The sequence below is a fragment of the Sinohyriopsis cumingii genome, chromosome 4 (genome assembly GCF_028554795.1).
Source record: "Sinohyriopsis cumingii isolate HCF-2022 chromosome 4, ASM2855479v2, whole genome shotgun sequence".
NCBI lineage: Eukaryota > Metazoa > Mollusca > Bivalvia > Unionida > Unionidae > Sinohyriopsis > Sinohyriopsis cumingii.
The window spans coordinates 57,512,584-57,533,355 of NC_142964.1; the positions used below are offsets into that span (position 1 = coordinate 57,512,584).

General features: G+C 34.4%; 1 protein-coding gene across 5 annotated transcripts in view; it reads left to right on the plus strand.

Annotated features, from left to right (window-relative positions):
- Nucleotides 1-20,772, plus strand: part of LOC149801214 (activating signal cointegrator 1 complex subunit 3-like) — a 441,282-nt gene that overhangs the window by 142,115 nt on the left and 278,395 nt on the right. For all 5 annotated transcript variants that reach the window (XM_089955269.1, XM_089955267.1, XM_089955271.1 and 2 more), the window contains exons 26-30: nucleotides 12,259-12,344; nucleotides 13,178-13,344; nucleotides 18,503-18,648; nucleotides 19,798-19,918; nucleotides 20,385-20,527. In XM_089955269.1, the coding sequence (XP_089811395.1) occupies nucleotides 12,259-12,344; nucleotides 13,178-13,344; nucleotides 18,503-18,648; nucleotides 19,798-19,918; nucleotides 20,385-20,527 (663 nt within the window). The remainder of the gene's footprint in view (nucleotides 1-12,258; nucleotides 12,345-13,177; nucleotides 13,345-18,502; nucleotides 18,649-19,797; nucleotides 19,919-20,384; nucleotides 20,528-20,772) is intronic.

The window sequence follows — 20,772 nt, forward strand, 5'->3', positions numbered from 1 at the left end:
GGTGGATGATGTAGTTTGTTAGTGTTGTATGGGTGGATGATCTAATTTATTACAGTGCTGTAAGAGTGAATGATGTTATTTATTTCAGTATGTTAAGGGTAGGTGATATTATATGTTGCAGTGCTGTAATGCTGATGATGTCATTTATTACAGTCCTGTAAGGCTGGATGATGTAATTTATTACAGTACAGTAAGGGTGGATGATAAATGTTATTAGTGCTATAAGGGTGGATGATGTAATTTATTACAGTCCTGTAAGGCTGGATGATGTAATTTATTACAGCCCTGTAAGGCTGGATGATGTAATTTATTACAGTACAGTAAGGGTGAATGATGTAATTTATTACAGTCCTGTAAGGCTGGATGATGTAATTTATTACAGTCCTGTAAGGCTGGATGATGTAATTTATTACAGTCCTGTAAGGCTGGATGATGTAATTTATTACAGTACAGTAAGGGTGAATGATGTAATTTATTACAGTGCTGTAAGTCTTGATGATGTAATTTATTACAGTCCTGTAAGGCTGGATGATGTAATTTATTACAGTACAGTAAGTCTTGATGATGTAATTTATTACAGTCCTGTAAGGCTGGATGATGTAATTTATTACAGTGCTGTAATGCTGGATGATGTAATTTATTATTGTACAGTAAGGGTGGATGATGCATTTTATTACAGTGCTATACGGGTGGATTTTTTGTAGTTTTTTTCACAGTGCTGTAAGGGTGGATGATGTAGTTTATTACAGTACAGTAAGGGTGAATGATGTAATTTATTACAGGGCTGTAATGCTGGATGATGTAATTTATTATTGTACAGTAAGGGTGGATGATGCATTTTATTACAGTGCTATAAGGGTGGATGATTAATTTATTACAGTACAGTAAGGGTGGATGATGTAATTTATTACAGTGCTATAAGGGTGGATGATTAATTTATTACAGTTCTGTAAGGGTGGATGATGTAATTTATTGCAGTGCTGTAAGGGTGGATGCAATGGCCTGTTATTCATCATCCATGATCTGTTGTCTGCTGTCCAGCTTATGACATATCTGTCCATTAACACAAGTTTGTTGTAGCTACTTGTAGAATTGCCTTGAAACTTTACAACCACATTCATCATCTGTCTGGCATCCATCTGTTTATTAACATACCTTTATTATTACTACTCCTACTAAACTACTTGGAAGATCGCCACAAAACTTTATACACAAATTCATCCCAATGTCTAGTTGGTCTTAAATGAAAATGGTGTTGCTTGGACATCCATTATGGCCATCACAGCAGCCATCTTGAAAATCTTGTTATCACTACTAATCCAGAACAGAAAGTAAGATCAGCATATGGTATTGTGGTATCTAGTTAGTCTTAAGTGAAAATTGCGCTGATTTGATGTCCTGTATGGCCAACATAGTGACCGTCTTGAAAATCTTATTGCTACTACTAAAGGGAAAGATATATCATTGTTTGTTTTTTTACCGGAAGAGTTCCTGTGGTGTCTAGCTGGTGCCAATTGAAAATAGGACTGATCAAACATCCATTATGGCCACCATAGCAGCCATCTTGAAAATTGTGTTTATTGCTACTTCTTCTAAGTGGAAAGTCGTATTGACATGGTATTTTCACCAATTACTAATGATATCTAGTTGTTCCTCAATGAAAATGGCGAGATTCTGACCTCAGATATGGCTATTACAATAAGTAAATTGTAAATCTTCTCACTCTCTGGAATGGATGGTCATATTAACATTGTTGTTGTTATAGGGTTTAACGCCATTTTTCAGCACATGATAGGCTATATATGGCAGCTAGTATTAATGGTGGAGGAAGAACCCTGGAAATCCTTGGAAAGAACCACCAACCCTCGAGAAGCTACTGGCAATCTTTCTCACATACCCACATTGTCCAAATCTGAGACTCGAAGCCATGCAGACAGAGTTGAGATTCGTAACGGAGAGCGCTTTAGACCACTTGGTCATTTGGGGCCCCCGTCATATTAACATAGGGTTTTTGTCAGTTTTCTATTGGTGCCTAGTTTGTTTTAAATAAAATGGTGCAGAACTTACATCCAGTATGACTGCCACAGCATGTGATTTTAATTTTTTGTGTGCCCAAGAATATCGGAAATGGTTTGAATACTCAGCTGTTCAAAAAATGAAATGTTCTTGTATTCCTGGAAATTCTTTTCAGATGGTATAGCATCAGTCCCTGTGAGGCACTTTTGTTTTCCCCTCCATTTCTGAAGTGATTGTCACATTGTTTAATAGTAGAGGGTAGGTATTCTCTGTTTTTAGGGAGACCCATGATAATCCTTGATGCTGTGGATTGAATTTTGTCTAGTTTTTCATTATCACTTACACTACAAGATGGATAAACTTCAGACACATATTGCAAAATTTGATGACTTGATGAGTGTAAATTAAATGCAATTAGTTGAGATTAGTTTAAATGTGTGCCAAATGGTTATGTCCCTCCATATGTTGCCTTTTTCATTTCTGCACAGTGACTTTAGTAGTACACTGTCTGCTTTTACCAAACATTGCAGATGGCTTGCACATGGGTAAGGAACAAGCCTATTGATTTTGGAGATTTAAAGAGGCAGTCACTGGCTGAAAGAAGAAAAATTGTTTTCTTACATTAGCATTAGTTGTTCATCACAGACCTGGACCAGTGAGTATGGCATTTGAAGTAAGGATGAAATCTGTTGATTAGGGGGTCAGATGTCAAGGCCACTGGCTGACAAATGACAAATTATACAAGCGAAAATTAAGCTTTTGACAATGTACCTTAACCAGAGAATGCAGATGATTTATACTTTGGGTAAGAAAGAAGCCTGTTTTGATTTTGGGATCAAAAGGTCATGGGTCAAGGTCACCTTGATTGAATGAAGGAACAGTTTTTTTGCAAAATAACTTTAGTTCCAGACCATGTACCTTGACCAAAGGTTGTTGAGAGCTTGCACTTAAGGTATGGAAGAGGTCTGTTGATTTTGGCATTAAAATGCCAAAGGTCAGGGTCATTAAGACTCATAGAAATATGCGTTTTTGTACAGTAACTTTTGTTCTGGAGTTTCTTGAACAAACTTTTTGGATTGTTTGCACTTAGGGTAAGAATGAAACCTATTGATTTTGGGATTTAAAGGTCATAGGTGAAGGTAAATGCAAGAAAATAATTTTATCTGCAATGTAAGTTTATTCTAGATCACATACCTGTTGGTCAGTAATCTCCAGAGACAGCAATGCCTTATTAGTGCTGAAATAGAGAAATATTAAACATGGGGTGGGTTAGTTTACTGTTGGTGGTACTCTTGTTGGTGGGATATATTTTTATTTCATAAAGTATCCTTGATGACTGGATGCAGATTCAATTATTATTGATTTGGCTGGACCAGGTTGTATTCAGAGTAGAAGTTACTATGAGGTACTGAGATAAATTGAAATGAATTAACAAAGTTTTAAAAAAATTATTAACTATATAATTCAGGAATATAGTTCTAGATCTCCATGTGAAAAGAATATATTCAGTTTTTAAAGTGTTTAAGTTGACCATCCACATCAGAGATTTTATGGAGACTCATCACTGAGTACAATTTAGAAGAACAATGGATCTCTGGAGTTACGGTGAAGAGAAGATAAATAGATGTGTAAAATATACAACAGGTTGGCAGTTGTATCATTAATGTAAGCAAGACACAAGTATGGGCATTCCAACAGAATTTGTGGTTGTCCCATAGTTGGACTACTTGTAGAAGAGATGACATTTCTTACTAGAACCCTTTGTGATTTTTTTAAAATATGAAGTCTTTTCATTTATGATAGTAGATTTGTATTAAATGTTCATTCATGTTTACTATCCATTCTTTGTGTTATATGCTGTCAGACACTTTAGAAATGCTACAGAAGATAAACAAAAATAATTTATTGTTAGTAACATGGAGTGATAAATAAATATCTAAAAATTGGAACAGAGTGCAATGGATTTGTAGAAATCTAACATTTGGAATAGAGTGCAATGGATGGGTAGAAATGTAACAGTTGGAATAGAGTGCAATGGATGGGTAGAAATATAACAGTTGGAATAGAGTGCAGTGGATGGGTAGAAATATAACAGTTGGAATAGAGTGCAATGGATGGGTAGAAATCTAAAAATTGGAATAGAGTGCATTGGATGGGTAGAAATATAACAGTTGGAATAGAGCGCAATGGATGGGTAGAAATCTAGATGGTATTTATTTTTATATGTGTATCTTTGGTTGGGCAGTTTAAGTTATGGCATATCTTTCTATCCATGAATGAAAGTTTGCCTGAATTCCCCTGCAGCAAAGTCAAAGTGATGGCAGAAGAAATGCAGTTCAGTGATTTCTGTCCTTTGGATTACATCTTTATTAACAATTGAAGATATTTTAATGAAACTGTAGCCATTTGTTTATCATGGGAAGAACAGAGTGTCACATGCTGTGGCCGTGTTTCTTGCTTTAAGACTAAGGTCATGGCAAGAGAAATTGTAATTTAATGACCTCTAGCCATATCTAGGTATTAAACCAATGAAGATGTTTTAGTGAAACTTAAGCCTGTTATATCTCATGACTTGGCAGGGTCTTGTGTATTCAAAGTCATAATCATTAACATCCAGGTTAAGGTCACAAGACATCAATTATTCCTTGTTGTGACCTTAAACTTGATGCAGTGATCTATCTTCTTATCCAGGCTGTCACTTTTTAACTCCACTAGATGCAGTGATCTGTCTTATCCAGGCTGTCACTTTCTAACTCCACTAGATGCAGTGATCTGTCTTCTTATCCAGGCTGTCACTTTCTAACTCCACTAGATGCAGTGATCTGTCTTATCCAGGCTGTCACTTTCTAACTCCACTAGATGCAGCAATCTGTCTTCTTATCCAGGCTGTTACTTTCTAACTTGACTAGATGCATTGATCTGTCTTATCCAGGCTGTCACTTTCTAACTCCACTAGATGCAGTGATCTGTCTTCTTATCCAGGCTGTCACTTTCTAACTCCACTAGATGCAGTGATCTGTCTTCTTATCCAGGCTGTCACTTTCTAACTCCACTAGATGCAGTGATCTGTCTTCTTATCCAGGCTGTCACTTTCTAACTCCACTAGATGCAGTGATCTGTCTTCTTATATGGGCTGTCATTTTCTAACTCCACTAGATGCAGTGATCTGTCTTCTTATCCGGGCTGTCACTTTCTAACTCCACTAGATGCAGCGATCTGTCTTCTTATCCAGGCCGTCACTTTCTAACTCCACTAGATGCAGCGATCTGTCTTCTTATCCAGGCTGTCACTTTCTAACTCCACTAGATGTTTGGATAAACTTTATCATGTTCCACAAATTATTATACATACATGTAATAAATTCCCAAGCTTAACAGTCAACATAATTAGTGGGGACAACATCGTGAGATGTATGTGCCTTTTGCAGTACTATTTTTGTTAAAATAATTGTACCTTTTTTAAGATTATTTTTCAGAACTTCTTGTTACATTATTTTATAGCGAAAAAAATCTGTAAATACAAGGCAAATTATAAATCACCTTTTTTTAAAAGGGGGACATGAACTTGTGTCCTTTGTTCAAGAAATTTATTTTCCATTAGTGCCCTACTGTAAAAGGACCACCTAAGTGGTTAGAGCAACTGCCTCGGATGTGGGAGGTCACAAGTTCAAACGCCAGCTGAGTCATACCAAAGACTTTAAAAAAATGGTACTAGCATCTGCCTTGCTTGGTGCTCAGCATTAAGGAGTTTGTGTTAGGTCGACTTTGTGTCACAATAATGTGAGTGGGTGGGACATGATGCCACATGTCTGCAGCATGATGCCTCAGTGCTAGACATCACTCTAAACTCACACACACACACTGTAAAGGAGTGAGTGAGGCTTTTGAAATTTTGAGTCCATTGCTATTTCATAAAATAATATTTTATACTTACATTGTCAGGAATTATTGTTTTGCAAAATAGAGTTTGTATAAGAAAATACTGAGACCTAGAATTTGCACAAGGTTGAAGTGGAATGATTTCTTTCTTTGAGTTGTTCAAAGAAGAAATAGAACAAAAAAGGGAGTTTAAAACATCTGCTTGATTTGTATGGAAGTTGAATCAGAAGTGTCAGAATTAGAAGATGAAACACTGACCAGTTTTTATTGTTTTTACGTTTCAGTATAAGTTTATACTCAATTTATGATCAGATACATTGGCCAAAACATTCTCAAAAAAACTCCACACAAGAGAAACATCACACCATATAGTCTGTATTGTACTGATATACCATTAAACCCCCCCCCCCCAATTGCTTGATGTGAATTATTCACTACACTTCTAGTGACTCATGTTCATTATCTCTTGTAGAGCCATACAGTTCTTTTGAAGGATTGTTGGATGTTTGAATCAGCTTTATAGGAAATGAAAATACATCTGTGATCAATTATTTAAATACTAAAACTTGTAGTCCATGATTTATTTAAACCAGATCACTAGATAATGTCATACTGTTGAGTTAGGCAGAAGAATGAGGTGTTACTTGCATGCTTTCATCCATAATATTAGCTTTGAACAAAAATTCATGTACAGTCTTTTGTTTTGTGGTTTCAGAATCATGAAACTTATAATTTGGAAAGCTTGTAAAAACAGAACACAGAATATGTCATATGTAAAAATAATTACATTATTTTAATAATCCGATTTTGAATAAATTGAAAGGATTTATTGTTATCAAGGCATGGACTGTAATATTAGCATAGCTGACTGATTAACTACAGTTCAGATTGTACATAGTCAGTTTAAGAGGTCTTTTACTCAGGATTGGTGCCTGTCCTTATCTGTAGAAAACTTTATTTCTGACATTTTATATAGACTCCATGAATTAGCATTTATATGTATTCGTGTTTGCATTTATTTTCATGGCTTAGAGAAAGATCAAACTGAAAATATTGGAAAAAAGTTGTCTAGGCTTGTTTTTCAAAATGCATACATTTGTAGATTGTTATACAGTTTGGAGAAAAAAGAAACAGTACCAGTTGTTTTCTTTGCCATGTATTAGGAAGCTATGGAATTCTTTTTTCTTTGTAAAAAGAAGTGGATATCTCAAACAAAATTTGATAAAGCATGTAATAATGATGATGATAATATAATAATAATAATAATAATAATAATAATTAATAATAATAATAATAATATTGGTGTAAAATTAGGATATCAGTTGTATACACTTATTGTTAAAAACAGTAAAGGTCATTTATGCTTCGTTTTGATATGGTCTACAATAATATTCATCGCAATTTGGGGTCTCCCCCATAAAATAGTACCAGTCATTGGTGACCCATAACAGTGACGGCATGAGAATGATGAAAAATTTGATGATTGTGTTTATGTGTGTGTGTGTGTTGGGGAATAAGCAAAATGCCAGTCAAAATGTATATTGATAATTTTAATTAATTAAATACTTTTTTCACATCATGTTACACCTCTCCCTCAATAACTCGTGCACAATGGAGTCCATAAACATAGACCGCACTATAAGCGAGGTGCGAGTTACCAAGAGACCTCCAAAAATTGAGAGAAAAAAATCGCTTTGACATTGAGAAAACCATGGGGTGGGACGGCACTAAGGAAATGGGCTGTTTGACTGAATCTTCATTTTACAATCACATCAATAATAATTTTTAATAACCCGCTTTTTCTAATAAAGTTGTTATTCTTTTTAAATAACATTTATTTTCAAAATGTCCAATATATGAAAGATTGATCCAACTGGTTTCATCAACCATCACGTGTACGTGAAAAATCTGTAATACGTCACTGCTTTTTGTTTTCATGATCAGTCTGGTTCCCGTAGTGGTGTTTAATAGTATCCTGCCAAAATCGGGAGTCCACAGGGTAGGAAACTAGACTCACTGTTGATAAACCACCAAACAAGATTCCTTGCTTTACAAAAACACATGACATTTATTTTGTGAGACAATTGTCTACATCGAAACTCAATTTTTGTATTGTTCAGTTAGTTCAATATTGATGCCGTGATTTCATTGGAAGTAATAATGAAACTTCTTATCATCCTTGAGGATATCTCTAAGTGCCACTTCAAGAATTCTCCGAAACTCACTTGCCGACAATGGTCCGTATCTGTGAAATCAAGCTCTTTATTTTACAAAGTATTCGTTTCACTTGGCTGCCTTGTTATCTTTGATCAGTTATGAAAGAGTCAGTTAATTTAAGGTAGTTTATGTTACATACACAAAACCATTTATAAATGTTGGATTGATCAAATGAAGTGAATTCACCAGACATATGACCGGAGCTGCTAGATTTTAAGTTTGTAGGATTTTCATGACTCTTAACTTTTCTTTTATTCAACTTTTCTTTTATTCCACCTCCTTTTTTTGATTAAAAAGACATATTTAATATGATAATACAAAAGAGGCCAGCTTTTAATTCAGTGCAACAATACAACAAATACTTCAGCAAGTCAGTTATCAAAACACGGTCGGCACTTAATTATGTTCTCAGAGAAACGCTTGCGGACATAGCTGTTACGGTAGATTGACGCCTTTTATGCTTAATTACCAGAGGACACATTACATTTATTTATCATTACAATCAGCTTATGTGACAATTTCATTGATGAAAATTTCATTACATATTGTTAATTGCAGTGTACTTGGAATGTCGGTTGGAAGGAAAATGTAAAAAAATTGTATGACCTATTTTTAAATTTGATATTTGATAGTGTTGATTAAAATTTTCAGGTCCTATCTACCGTTTTTAATGATAAAACAAACGATACATCAGAGTTTCGATTAGCAATTTTGATTGTGATTTACTTCAAGTTCGACAAATATGGATCAATTTTGGTGGTATTTTCTGGTTTTAAAAATGGGATCCATTCCTGACCCAACGTTATAAGCAGGTTTGCAAGTTATCAGGGCGCAAGTTATCAAGGGAGTGGTGTATATGTTAAATTATATACATTGGCACCATGTTAAGAAGGGCATTATAATGAAGTAGAACTGTTTGAGGTATACTGTTTCTTTATTTATCTTTATCAACCAGATTTTACTAATAGCATATTTCATAAAGCTGATTGATCAAACAAACGAAAGATAGCAAGATTTAACAGAAGTAACTGAACAAGCTTGCTGTAAATAGATAAATAATAGAATGAGTGTGTGTGTGTGTGTGTGTGTGTGTGTGTGTGTGTGTGTTAAAATGGTGTGCTTTAATGTTTAATATATATGCTGATTGTTACTTTTAAGCTTACTCAGGATTCATTTATTTTTTGTGGGTATTAATTTTTATACTTTTGTGACAAAAAGACAATTTTGTTAGTGCTTCAGTCATGAATTCAGCTAGGGTCCTTTGCATACAAGAAAATTTACGTTCTTGATATTTTTATGATTTGTAGCAACAATAAAAATATGTACACCACAAATAATAGTGAATTGACAGTATTATCAAGAGTTCACATTATGTACTTTAAGTAACAGACTGAATATTGTATGTTAACACTCAGTGTATATTGTATGTGAACAGGCAATGTATATTGTATGTTAACAGGCAGTGTCTATTGTATGTTAACATGCAGTGTATATTGTATGTTAACACTCAGTGTATATTGTATGTGAACAGGCAATGTATATTGTATGTTATCAGGCAGTGTCTATTGTATGTTAACAGGCAGTGTATATTGTATGTTAACATGCAGTGTATATTGTATGTTAACAGGCAATGCATATTGTCTGTTAACAGACAGTGCATATCATATGTTAACAGGCAGTGTATATTGTATGCTAACCAGCAGTGTATATTGTATGTTAACAGGCAATGTATATTGTATGTTAACAGGCAATGTATATTGTGTGTTAACAGTGTATATTATATGTTAACAGGCAGTGTATATTGTATGTTAACAGGCAGTGTATATCATGTTGACATGCAGTGTACATTGTATGCTAACTGGCAGTGTATATTGTATGTTGACAGGCAGTGTATATTGTATGTTAACACACAGTGTATATTGTTTGTTAACAGGCAATGTATATTGTATGCTAACATGCAGTGTATATTGTATGCTAACTGGCAGTGTATATTGTATGTTAACATGCAGTGTATTTTGTATGTTAACAGGCAGGGTATATCATTTTAACAGGCAGTGTATATTGTATGCTAACCGGCAGTGTATATTGTATGTTAACATGCAGTGTATTTTTATGTTAACAGGCAGTGTATATCATGTTAACAGGCAGTGTATATTGTATGCTAACCAGCAGTGTATATTGTATGTTGACAAGCAGTTTATATTGTATGTTAACACACAGTGTATATTGTATGTTAACAGACAGTGTATATTATATGTTAACATGCAGTGTATATTATATGTTAACATCCAGTGTATATTGTATGTTAACATGCAGTGTATATTGTATGTTAACATGCAGTGTATATTGTATGTTAACAGACTGTTTACATTGTATGTTAACAGGCAATGTATATTGTCTGTTAACAGACAATGTATATCATATGTTAACAGGCAGTGTATATTCTATGTTAACAGGCAGCTTATATTGTATGTTAACAGGCAATGTATATTGTGTGTTAACAGACAGTATATTATATGTTAACAGGCAGTGTCTGTTGTATGTTGACATGCAGTGTATATTGTATGCTAACACACAGTGTATATCATATGTTAACACACAGTTTATATTGTATGTTAACAGGCAATGTATATTGTCTGTTAACAGACAGTGTATATCATATGTTAAGAGGCAGTTTATATTGTATGTTAAGAGGCAGTTTATAATTGCATGTTAACAGGCAATGTATATTTTGTGTTAACAGACAGTATATTGTATGTTAACATGTAGTGTATAGTGTATGTTGACATGCAGTGTATATTGTGTGTTAACAGACAGTATATTGTATGTTAATATGCAGTGTGTAGTGTATGTTGACATGCAGTGTATATTGTATGTTAACACACAGTGTATATCATGTTACCAGACTGTTTATATTGTATGTTAACAGGCAATGTATATTGTCTGTTAACCGACAGTGTATATCATATGTTAACAGTCAGTTTATATTGTATGTTAACAGGCAATGTATATTGTGTGTTAACAGACAGTGTATATTATATGTTAACAGGCAGTGTATATTGTATGTTAACTGGCAGTGTATATCATGTTAACAGGCAGTGTATATTGTATGCTAACCAGCTGTGTATATTGTATGTTAACATGCAGTGTATATCAGGCTAACCGGCAGTGTATATTGTATGTTGACAGGCAGTGTATATTGTATGTTAACATGCAGTGTATATTTTATGTTAACAGGCAGTGTATATTGTATGTTAACATGCATTATATATTATCTGTTAAAAGACATTGTATATTATATGTTAACAGGCAGTGTATATTGTATGTTAACAGGCAGTCTATATTGTATGTTAACAGGCAGTGTATATTGTGTGTTAACAGACATTGTATATTATATGTTAACAGGCAGTGTATATTGTATGTTAACAGGCAGTGTATATCATATGTTAACAGGCAGTCTATATTGTATGTTAACAGGCAGTGTATATTGTATGTCAACATGCAGTGTATATTGTATGTTAACAGACAGTGTATATTGTATGTTAACATGCAGTGTATATTGTATGTTAACAGGTAGTGTATACTGTATGTTAACATGCAGTATATATTATCTGTTAACAGACAGTGTATATCATATGTTAACAGGCAGTGTATATTGTATGTTAACAGGCAGTCTATATTGTATGTTAACAGGCAGTGTATATTGTGTGTTAACAGACATTGTATATTATATGTTAACAGGCAGTGTATATTGTATGTTAACATCAGTGTATATTGTATGTTAACAGGCAGTGTATATCATATGTTAACAGGCAGTGTATATTGTATGCTAACAGGCAGTGTATATTTTATGTTAACAGGCAATGTATATGGTATGTTAACAGTGTATATTGTATTTTAACAGGCAGTGTATATTGTATGTTAACACAGTGTATATTGTATGTCAACAGGTAGTATATATTGTATGTTAACAGGCAGTGTATATTGTATGTTAACAGGCAGTGTATAATTAACAGTCCATGTTCACAGCCAGTGTATAATTAACAGTAAATGTTTACAGGCAGTGTATAATTAATAACATGTTTACAGGCAGTGTATAATTAATAGTCTATGTTTACAGTGTATAATTAACAGTCTATGTTTACAGGCAGTGTATATTGCCCCTCTGAAAGCCCTGGTCAGAGAGAGAATGGAAGACTGGAAAGTTAGGATTGAGCAGAAGCTTGGAAAGAAGTAAGTTGGATAAAACACTTGACTGTACAGTATGTTAGTCCCCAGTTAGATACCCAATTATTCTGCATTCCTAGTCACAAAGAATGACACTTTGAAACCTAACTGAAAAGCAAATTATACATTAGTCCCACACTAAATCAGAACTTTTTGAGAAGTATATGGGACTCTGGTTTAACATGAGTTCATGAGAAATATACACAGTAGCCCCACACTAAATCAGGACTTCTTTTATAACATGGGTATGTGAGAAGCATATACTGTAGTCCAATTCTAAAGCAGGTCTCCCCATATAATATTGGTTTGTGAGAAGCATACACAAAACCCATGGGTTTGTGCAGTTTGCATTTGGACTTGTAAGCAAGTATAGACAGTTAAAATCCATAGTAATCTTGAAGGATACATGAGAAAAAGTTTATTTAAGAGAAGTTAGTTTTGTGTTTTACACAAACCCATGATAATTGACCAGTTTTCAGACATTTGTGGTCCATGAAGATAAATTATCGTTTCTGATGCTGATCAAACAAATTTCCAAATTTAATAATGTGTCTGGGTGGGACATCATGGTGTGTCTGTGGCATGATGCCTTAGTGCTAGACAGCTCTAGAAATTACCTAAGTGCAGACATTGTAGTGATATGACTGACAAATTGTTAAAGCTCTGTTAAAACTCCAAATCACACACACACACTCCAAACTATTATTTCATGGTGTTTATTAACCAGTTGTAAACAATTTACATGTGCTTAAATCCTAAATGTAGAATTTAAAATTGTTCTGAGAGAAATATTATATTTGCTTCCAGAAATAAAATAAACTATACTATTTTCAAAACAGAGTTGTGGAGTTAACAGGGGATGTAACTCCAGACATGCGAGCAGTAGCCAACGCAGATTTGATCGTGACCACTCCAGAGAAGTGGGATGGTATCAGTCGCAGCTGGCAGACCAGGAATTACGTAAAGGCTGTAGCCCTTTTGGTCATCGATGAAATTCACCTTCTTGGTAAGAACGCTTTGAGTTGAATGGCAGTTAATTTATGGTTTGCAGATTTATGACTGGTCTTGTACATAACTTACATTGGAACATATCAGTACTTAATTGAAAGATTATTACATGTTACTTATAGTTACTACTCAAAAGCTGAGGGAGTGGTCATTGTTTATAAATTGCACATTATGCATGGTAATTATCCAAAATGAAGAAATCAGTTTTTCTTCATTGTCATAACCCATGTGTGCACATTACTTTTCTGACAGCGGCCAGAGAGACTTGATTCCTTTCCATCTGGACAGTAAAATGAAACTAGGTCATTTTAAAGCCTTAAATTAGATTTTTGTGTTATTTCCACTCCAGAAATGATTAAATTGGCAAAAGATTTCAAAAGGCTTATCTTCCCCCCCCCTCAAAAAAAAAAAAAATTGTAAAGGAATTGTTACATTTGGAAGGCCTGATCTTTTAAACTAAATCACAATTATAAATGACCTGAGTTTAAGGTTAGGTGTGATTATGGCATGGCCATGCATCTGCTGTGCATTGTCCGTTCTGTGTCATGTTCTGAGCTGCTACCAACAGTTGTTTCTTACCATTTTGGAGGCCACATTTCTGATCCAGTTTTGATCAAACTTGGAACATATACATGAATCATCAAGATTTTGGGCAAACGTGATAATGAGCAAAATTTGCACAAGTCATGTTAATGAGGAGAACTTGCATCTGATTTGCAGACATTGTTACCACACTGGGGACAATAATTTGGATCTAATTTGCAGACATTGTTACCACACTGGGGACAAAAAATTTGATCTAATTTGCAGACATTGTTACCGCACTGGGGACAATAATTTTGATCCAATTTGCAGACATTGTTACCACACTGGAGACAATAATTTTGATCCAATTTGCAGACATTGTTACCACACTGTGGACAATAATTTTGATCCATTTTGCAGACAGTGTTACCACTCTGAGACAATAGTTTTGATCCAATTTGCAGACATTGTTACAACACTGGGGACAAAAAATTTGATCTAATTTGCAGACATTGTTACCACACTGGGGACAATAATTTTGATCCAATTTGCAGACATTGTTACCACACTGGGGACAATAATTTTGATCCATTTTGCAGACATTGTTACAACACTGGGGACAAAAAATTTGATCTAATTTGCAGACATTGTTACCACACTGGGGACAATAATTTTGATCCAATTTGCAGACATTGTTACCACTCTGGGGACAATAATTTTGATCCATTTTGCAGACATTGTTACAACACTGGGGACAAAAAATTTGATCTAATTTGCAGACATTGTTACCACACTGGGGACAATAATTTTGATCCAATTTGCAGACATTGTTACCACACTGGGGACAATAATTTTGATCCATTTTGCAGACATTGTTACCACACTGGGGACAATAATTTTGATCCATTTTGCAGACATTGTTACAACACTGGGGACAAAAAATTTGATCTAATTTGCAGACATTGTTACCACACTGGGGATAATAATTTTGATCCAATTTGCAGACATTGTTACCACACTGTGGACAATAATTTTGATCCATTTTGCAGACAGTGTTACCACTCTGAGACAATAGTTTTGATCCAATTTGCAGACATTGTTACAACACTGGGGACAAAAAATTTGATCTAATTTGCAGACATTGTTTCCGCACTGGGGACAATAATTTTGATCCAATTTGCAGACATTGTTACCACACTGGAGACAATAATTTTGATCCAATTTGCAGACATTGTTACCAAACTGTGGACAATAATTTTGATCCATTTTGCAGACAGTGTTACCACTCTGAGACAATAGTTTTGATCCAATTTGCAGACATTGTTACAACACTGGGGACAAAAAATTTGATCTAATTTGCAGACATTGTTACCACACTGGGGACAATAATTTTGATCCAATTTGCAGACATTGTTACCACACTGGGGACAATAATTTTGATCCATTTTGCAGACATTGTTACAACACTGGGGACAAAAAATTTGATCTAATTTGCAGACATTGTTACCACACTGGGGACAATAATTTTGATCCAATTTGCAGACATTGTTACCACACTGGGGACAATAATTTTGATCCATTTTGCAGACATTGTTACAACACTGGGGACAAAAAATTTGATCTAATTTGCAGACATTGTTACCACACTGGGGACAATAATTTTGATCCAATTTGCAGACATTGTTACCACACTGGGGACAATAATTTTGATCCATTTTGCAGACATTGTTACAACACTGGGGACAAAAAATTTGATCTAATTTGCAGACATTGTTACCACACTGGGGACAATAATTTTGATCCAATTTGCAGACATTGTTACCACACTGGGGACAATAATTTTGATCCATTTTGCAGACATTGTTACCACACTGGGGACAATAATTTTGATCCATTTTGCAGACATTGTTACAACACTGGGGACAAAAAATTTGATCTAATTTGCAGACATTGTTACCACACTGGGGACAATAATTTTGATCCAATTTGCAGACATTGTTACTACACTGGGGTCAATAATCTTGATCCAGTTTGCAGACAGTGTTACCACTCTGAGACAATAGTTTTGATCCAATTTGCAGACAGTGTTACAACACTGGAAAATAATTTTGATCCAGTTTGCAGACAGTGTTACCACTCTGAGACAATAGTTTTGATCCAATTTGCAGACAGTGTTACAACACTGGAAAATAATTTTGATCCAATTTGCAGACAGTGTTACCACTCTGAGACAATAGTTTTGATCCAATTTGCAGACAGTGTTACAACACTGGAAAATAATTTTGATCCAGTTTGCAGACAGTGTTACCACTCCAAGACAATAATTTTGATCTGATTTGCAGACAGTGTTACCACACTGGGGACAATAATTTTAATCCAGTTTGCGGACAATTTTACCACACCGGGGACAATAATTTTGATCCAATTTGCAGACATTGTTACCACACTGGGGACAATAATTTTGATCCAGTTTGCAGACATTGTTACTACACTGGGGAAAATAAATTTGATCCAATTTGCAGTCATTGTGGCCATTTTGTAGACAATAAATTTTATCTGATTTGCAGCCATTGTGGCTACGTTATGGACAATAAATTTTATGTGATTTGCAGCGTTTTCTATCTTGAAACAGAAAATTTCATCTGATTTGTAGACAGTGTTTCCTCTCTTGGGATAGTAAATTTGATGTGATTTGCAGTCATTTGTATTTGTTGCCACACTGGAGTCAATAAATTTGATCTGATTTCAATCCAGCGTGAATATAAGTATATCGAGATCCAGATCAAGTTTATAATGAACAACAGCCATGCATATTAGCAAGATGATCTTGCGTCTGATTTGCTTAGCTTGTTAAAACTATGGAGACCATATTTATGATCCAGATTTTGTCCAGACTTGGAGTAAGGGCTTATATCACCAACATTTGACCCAAATTTGATGCACGTATATTAATAAGGTTACCATGCATCGAATTGGCCAAGCTTGTTACCACTCTATTTCAGATTTAATTTTGATCAAACTTGCTAAGTAGTCTTGTCTTATTGAGATATTTTATAAATTCAATTGCTAGAAAGATCCACACATATTTATGAGGTGTTCTTGCATCTGATTGACTGTGATTGTCAACACTGTAGTAGATCTGATTTGGATCAATTTGATAATAGACTTGTATCATCAGTATGTCAAATAGTAATGACCACTATCTACTCACGTTAATGTGGTCATGAGCACCTTGCCACTCGAGAGACGGTATTTCTGACCAAGTTTTTATCTAACCTCGTAGGTAGGTTAATATCCTCATAACATTGGATTTATATATGCGCAGGACCTTTTCCATATCCGATAAACTGAAGTTTTTTTTTGCCTCTAACAAAACTATTTTTTTATGGGATTTTATTTTTAGACTTGGTAAGTTGGTTTATATCATATATGCACTTTTACAAGCAAGAGTCACACATACGAGTGATCATTTTTACTTTCAACTGTTTGGTTTTATATCGCTGTTCAATACGAAACCTTTTACCACTTTTAAATGATCCTACATGTAACCTTTTGTATGGCGCTAAATAGCCTAACAGCGCTGGTGTGCCCTAAAAATGCAATCAATCAAACAATTGGTCACACATATGAGTGATCTTAAATTTGCTTGACTGATACTGTCAACACTCTAGCAATAGGTTTTAATAAGATTTGTCTTATATCTTAAAGATGCTGAATGAATTTGATCAAGACCTACAAATATTTATGAGGAAATCTGAGCAGTGAGCTTGTTACCATTCTGGAGTCTGGTTGTAGATTAGATTTTTCTCCAACTTGGTAAATGATTTTATATCATTATCAGGGGATGATGATTCCCAAGCCCAACCAATCCAGAGAACTAAAATGTATTGTTGGGCAAGTAAAATTTCATGTAAATAGCCAAACATTTATATAGAAAATATACGGTAAATTTGAATTTGGAGACAATTGTCCCTGCATCATCCTTGCTGGGTTAATAAATAAAAATTGGAATTGTCACCCCCTGCAGCATGGTCGTAGACTCTATAAGAACTGAGATGTACACATATCATTGGTGGTGATTGGCATCTGTTTGCTTGAGGTTAAAACCTCTCAATATCTAATTCATTTTTTATAAAACTTGGTAAATAGGTTTATATCATCTTTGACAAGTTCATTTATGAGTGAGGACAATACATATAATTTTGGTGATCTTGTGTCTGATTCGTTGTGATTGTTACCTGTCCAGAGATTGTATTTCTCATCCAACTTTGATAAATCTTGTTAAATAGATTTATGAAAAATGAAAAAAAGGTGTAAAATATTTCTCTTTTTAACTTCTGTGTTACTGTTAAATGTGTAATTAACATTTAAGTTTCCTTATTTACCTTGTTTTTATTTGCTGCAAGTTTAATTGTTGATCTGAATGTAATATTGTAGTTTTGAGTTTTACTACCACAATTCCAAGACAATTAAATTTAGGGCATTAGGAAAACTGGTTTTCAACAAATCATCCTGCTCGTTGTATATAATAATAATAATAATAATAATAATAATAATAATAGTAATAATAATAATGATAATAATAATAATAATTATTATTATTATTATTATTATTATTATTATTATTACAGGTGATGAGAGAGGTCCTGTATTAGAAGTGATTGTCTCCAGAACCAACTTCATCTCCTCCCACACTGAAAAGCCAGTTAGAGTGGTGGGCCTTTCCACAGCTCTGGCCAATGCCAGAGATCTAGCAGACTGGCTTGGTATTAAACAGGTAACGGCAGGGATTTTCTTTGTGGTCCTCAGATGCTAAGGACCTGAACACATTTCTGGCTGTTCATTGAATATTTTTGATCTGGTTCTTACAAAATAAAAAGCTGTAAAATGTCTTGAAAAATTACGTTCTTATTAGAGTTTGGGGGTTTCTTATGTTTCCCATGGGATTCTTAAACAACGCTTCTTTTCAGCTTCAAGAAATGTATTCTGGGCATTATTTGTTATATAAATAAGAATTTTTTATATATTATAGCCTGTTTTTTTTTAAATTTTACTTCGAGCATTACTATGTTAATTATCAATATGTATGTCTGCTATTGTCTGTAAGTTCTCATCTGCCTTAAGATATGTGTCCTAAATCATGCTTTAGTTCATTAGTAGTTCCTATAGGAAAGTCAAGATCAGGGAGTACCAAGCTTTTGAGTTCAATAGTAGTTCCTATGGGAAAGTCTCAATCATGGAGTACCAAGCAATAAAGTTCATTAGTAGTCCGTATAGGAAAGTTGCCATCAGGGAGTACCAAGTTTTCGAGTTCATTAGTAGTCCTTATAGGAAAGTCACCATCAGGGAGTACCAATCATTATAGTGTGGTAGTAGTCCCCTTTAAGGAAGCCATTAAACATTTGTACCAAGGATAAGAGTTTCAGTAGTAATCCTCAATGGGAAAGTCATCATTAGGGAGTACCAGTCATTAGAGTTCACTAGTTCTCTGTATGAAAGTCATCATCAGGGAGTACCTACCATCAGAGTTTGGTAGTAGTCCCCTTTAAGGAAGTCATTACCATACCAATGATTAGAGTTCATTACTAGTCCTCAATTGGAAAGTCCTTGTCAGGGAATTAGAGTTTGGTAGTATTCCCCTTTAAGGAAGTCATTATCCAGTCATACTTAGAATTCGAGTTCACTAGTAGTCCCCTATAGCAAAATCATCAGATTTACCAACCATTATAATTCAGTAGTCATCTGTAGGAAAGTCATCATCAGGGAGTACCAACTATTAGAGTTTGGTAGTAGTCCCCGGTAAGGAAGTCATTATCCAGTTGTACCAAGGATTAGAGTTTATTTGTAGTCCCTATATGAAAAGTCATCATCAGGGAGTACCAAACATTATAAACTAATGTTTACATTATGCATGATTTTGCTACAGATGGGTCTCTACAACTTTCGTCCATCTGTTCGCCCAGTTCCACTGGAGGTTCACATCCAAGGATTTCCAGGTCAGCACTACTGTCCCAGAATGGCCACCATGAACAAGCCCACTTTCCAGTGTGAGTTCATAATTAATCAAAGTTCATAATGATTGACGTCTCTTATGTCATTTAGAATTAGTTTGAATAATGATAGTTATGTAAGGTTTGAGAACTTTAATGGTGGTTCTGCTGTTGTGAATTGAATTTTACAGGAAATGTGTTAGTTGAGTCAACAGTAAAACCGCCAACAACATCCTTAAATTACAAAAATACAGTATTCTTACCCCAAGCTAATACATGTTACCAGAATTTGCTTTTTGAAAATATCACAAATATAATTTAACTCTGTAACATTCATAATATCACAAAGTCATCAGAATTTTAAAAATAAATAAAAAAAATAATATAAAAATTTCTTACAGCTTATCATGAAATTTAATGCTGTAAATAGTAAAGTTCAACCAATTAAGAAGAGATAATTTATTAAAAGATATATCTATTTGGAAAATGGCTTGACTAAGTTTATATATATCTTTCCTAACAGCCATTAAGACTTACTCTCCCACCAAGCCAGTGTTAGTGTTTGTGTCTTCAAGACGTCAGACCCGTCTGACTGCCCTGGATTTGATAGCATTTTTAGCTGCCGAGGACAATCCTAAGCAATGGCTGCACATGCCAGAAATGGAGGTAGGACCAGTCATAATATATTTCCTAAGAAGCTTAGCTTGTCCATCAGTCTGATTATTGTTTATACCTCCATCCAGAGATTCCTCCAGATCACTTTATTCTGCAACTTTTGAACCTCTGGAGATATTAATTTTACATTCTTGTATCCACTTAAACATGGTCTATCGGAAAGACCAAATTTCTCTTTCAAATACCATATAGTGAGATATTTTGTAAAATAACAAAGAGTGGGATATTTTGTCAAA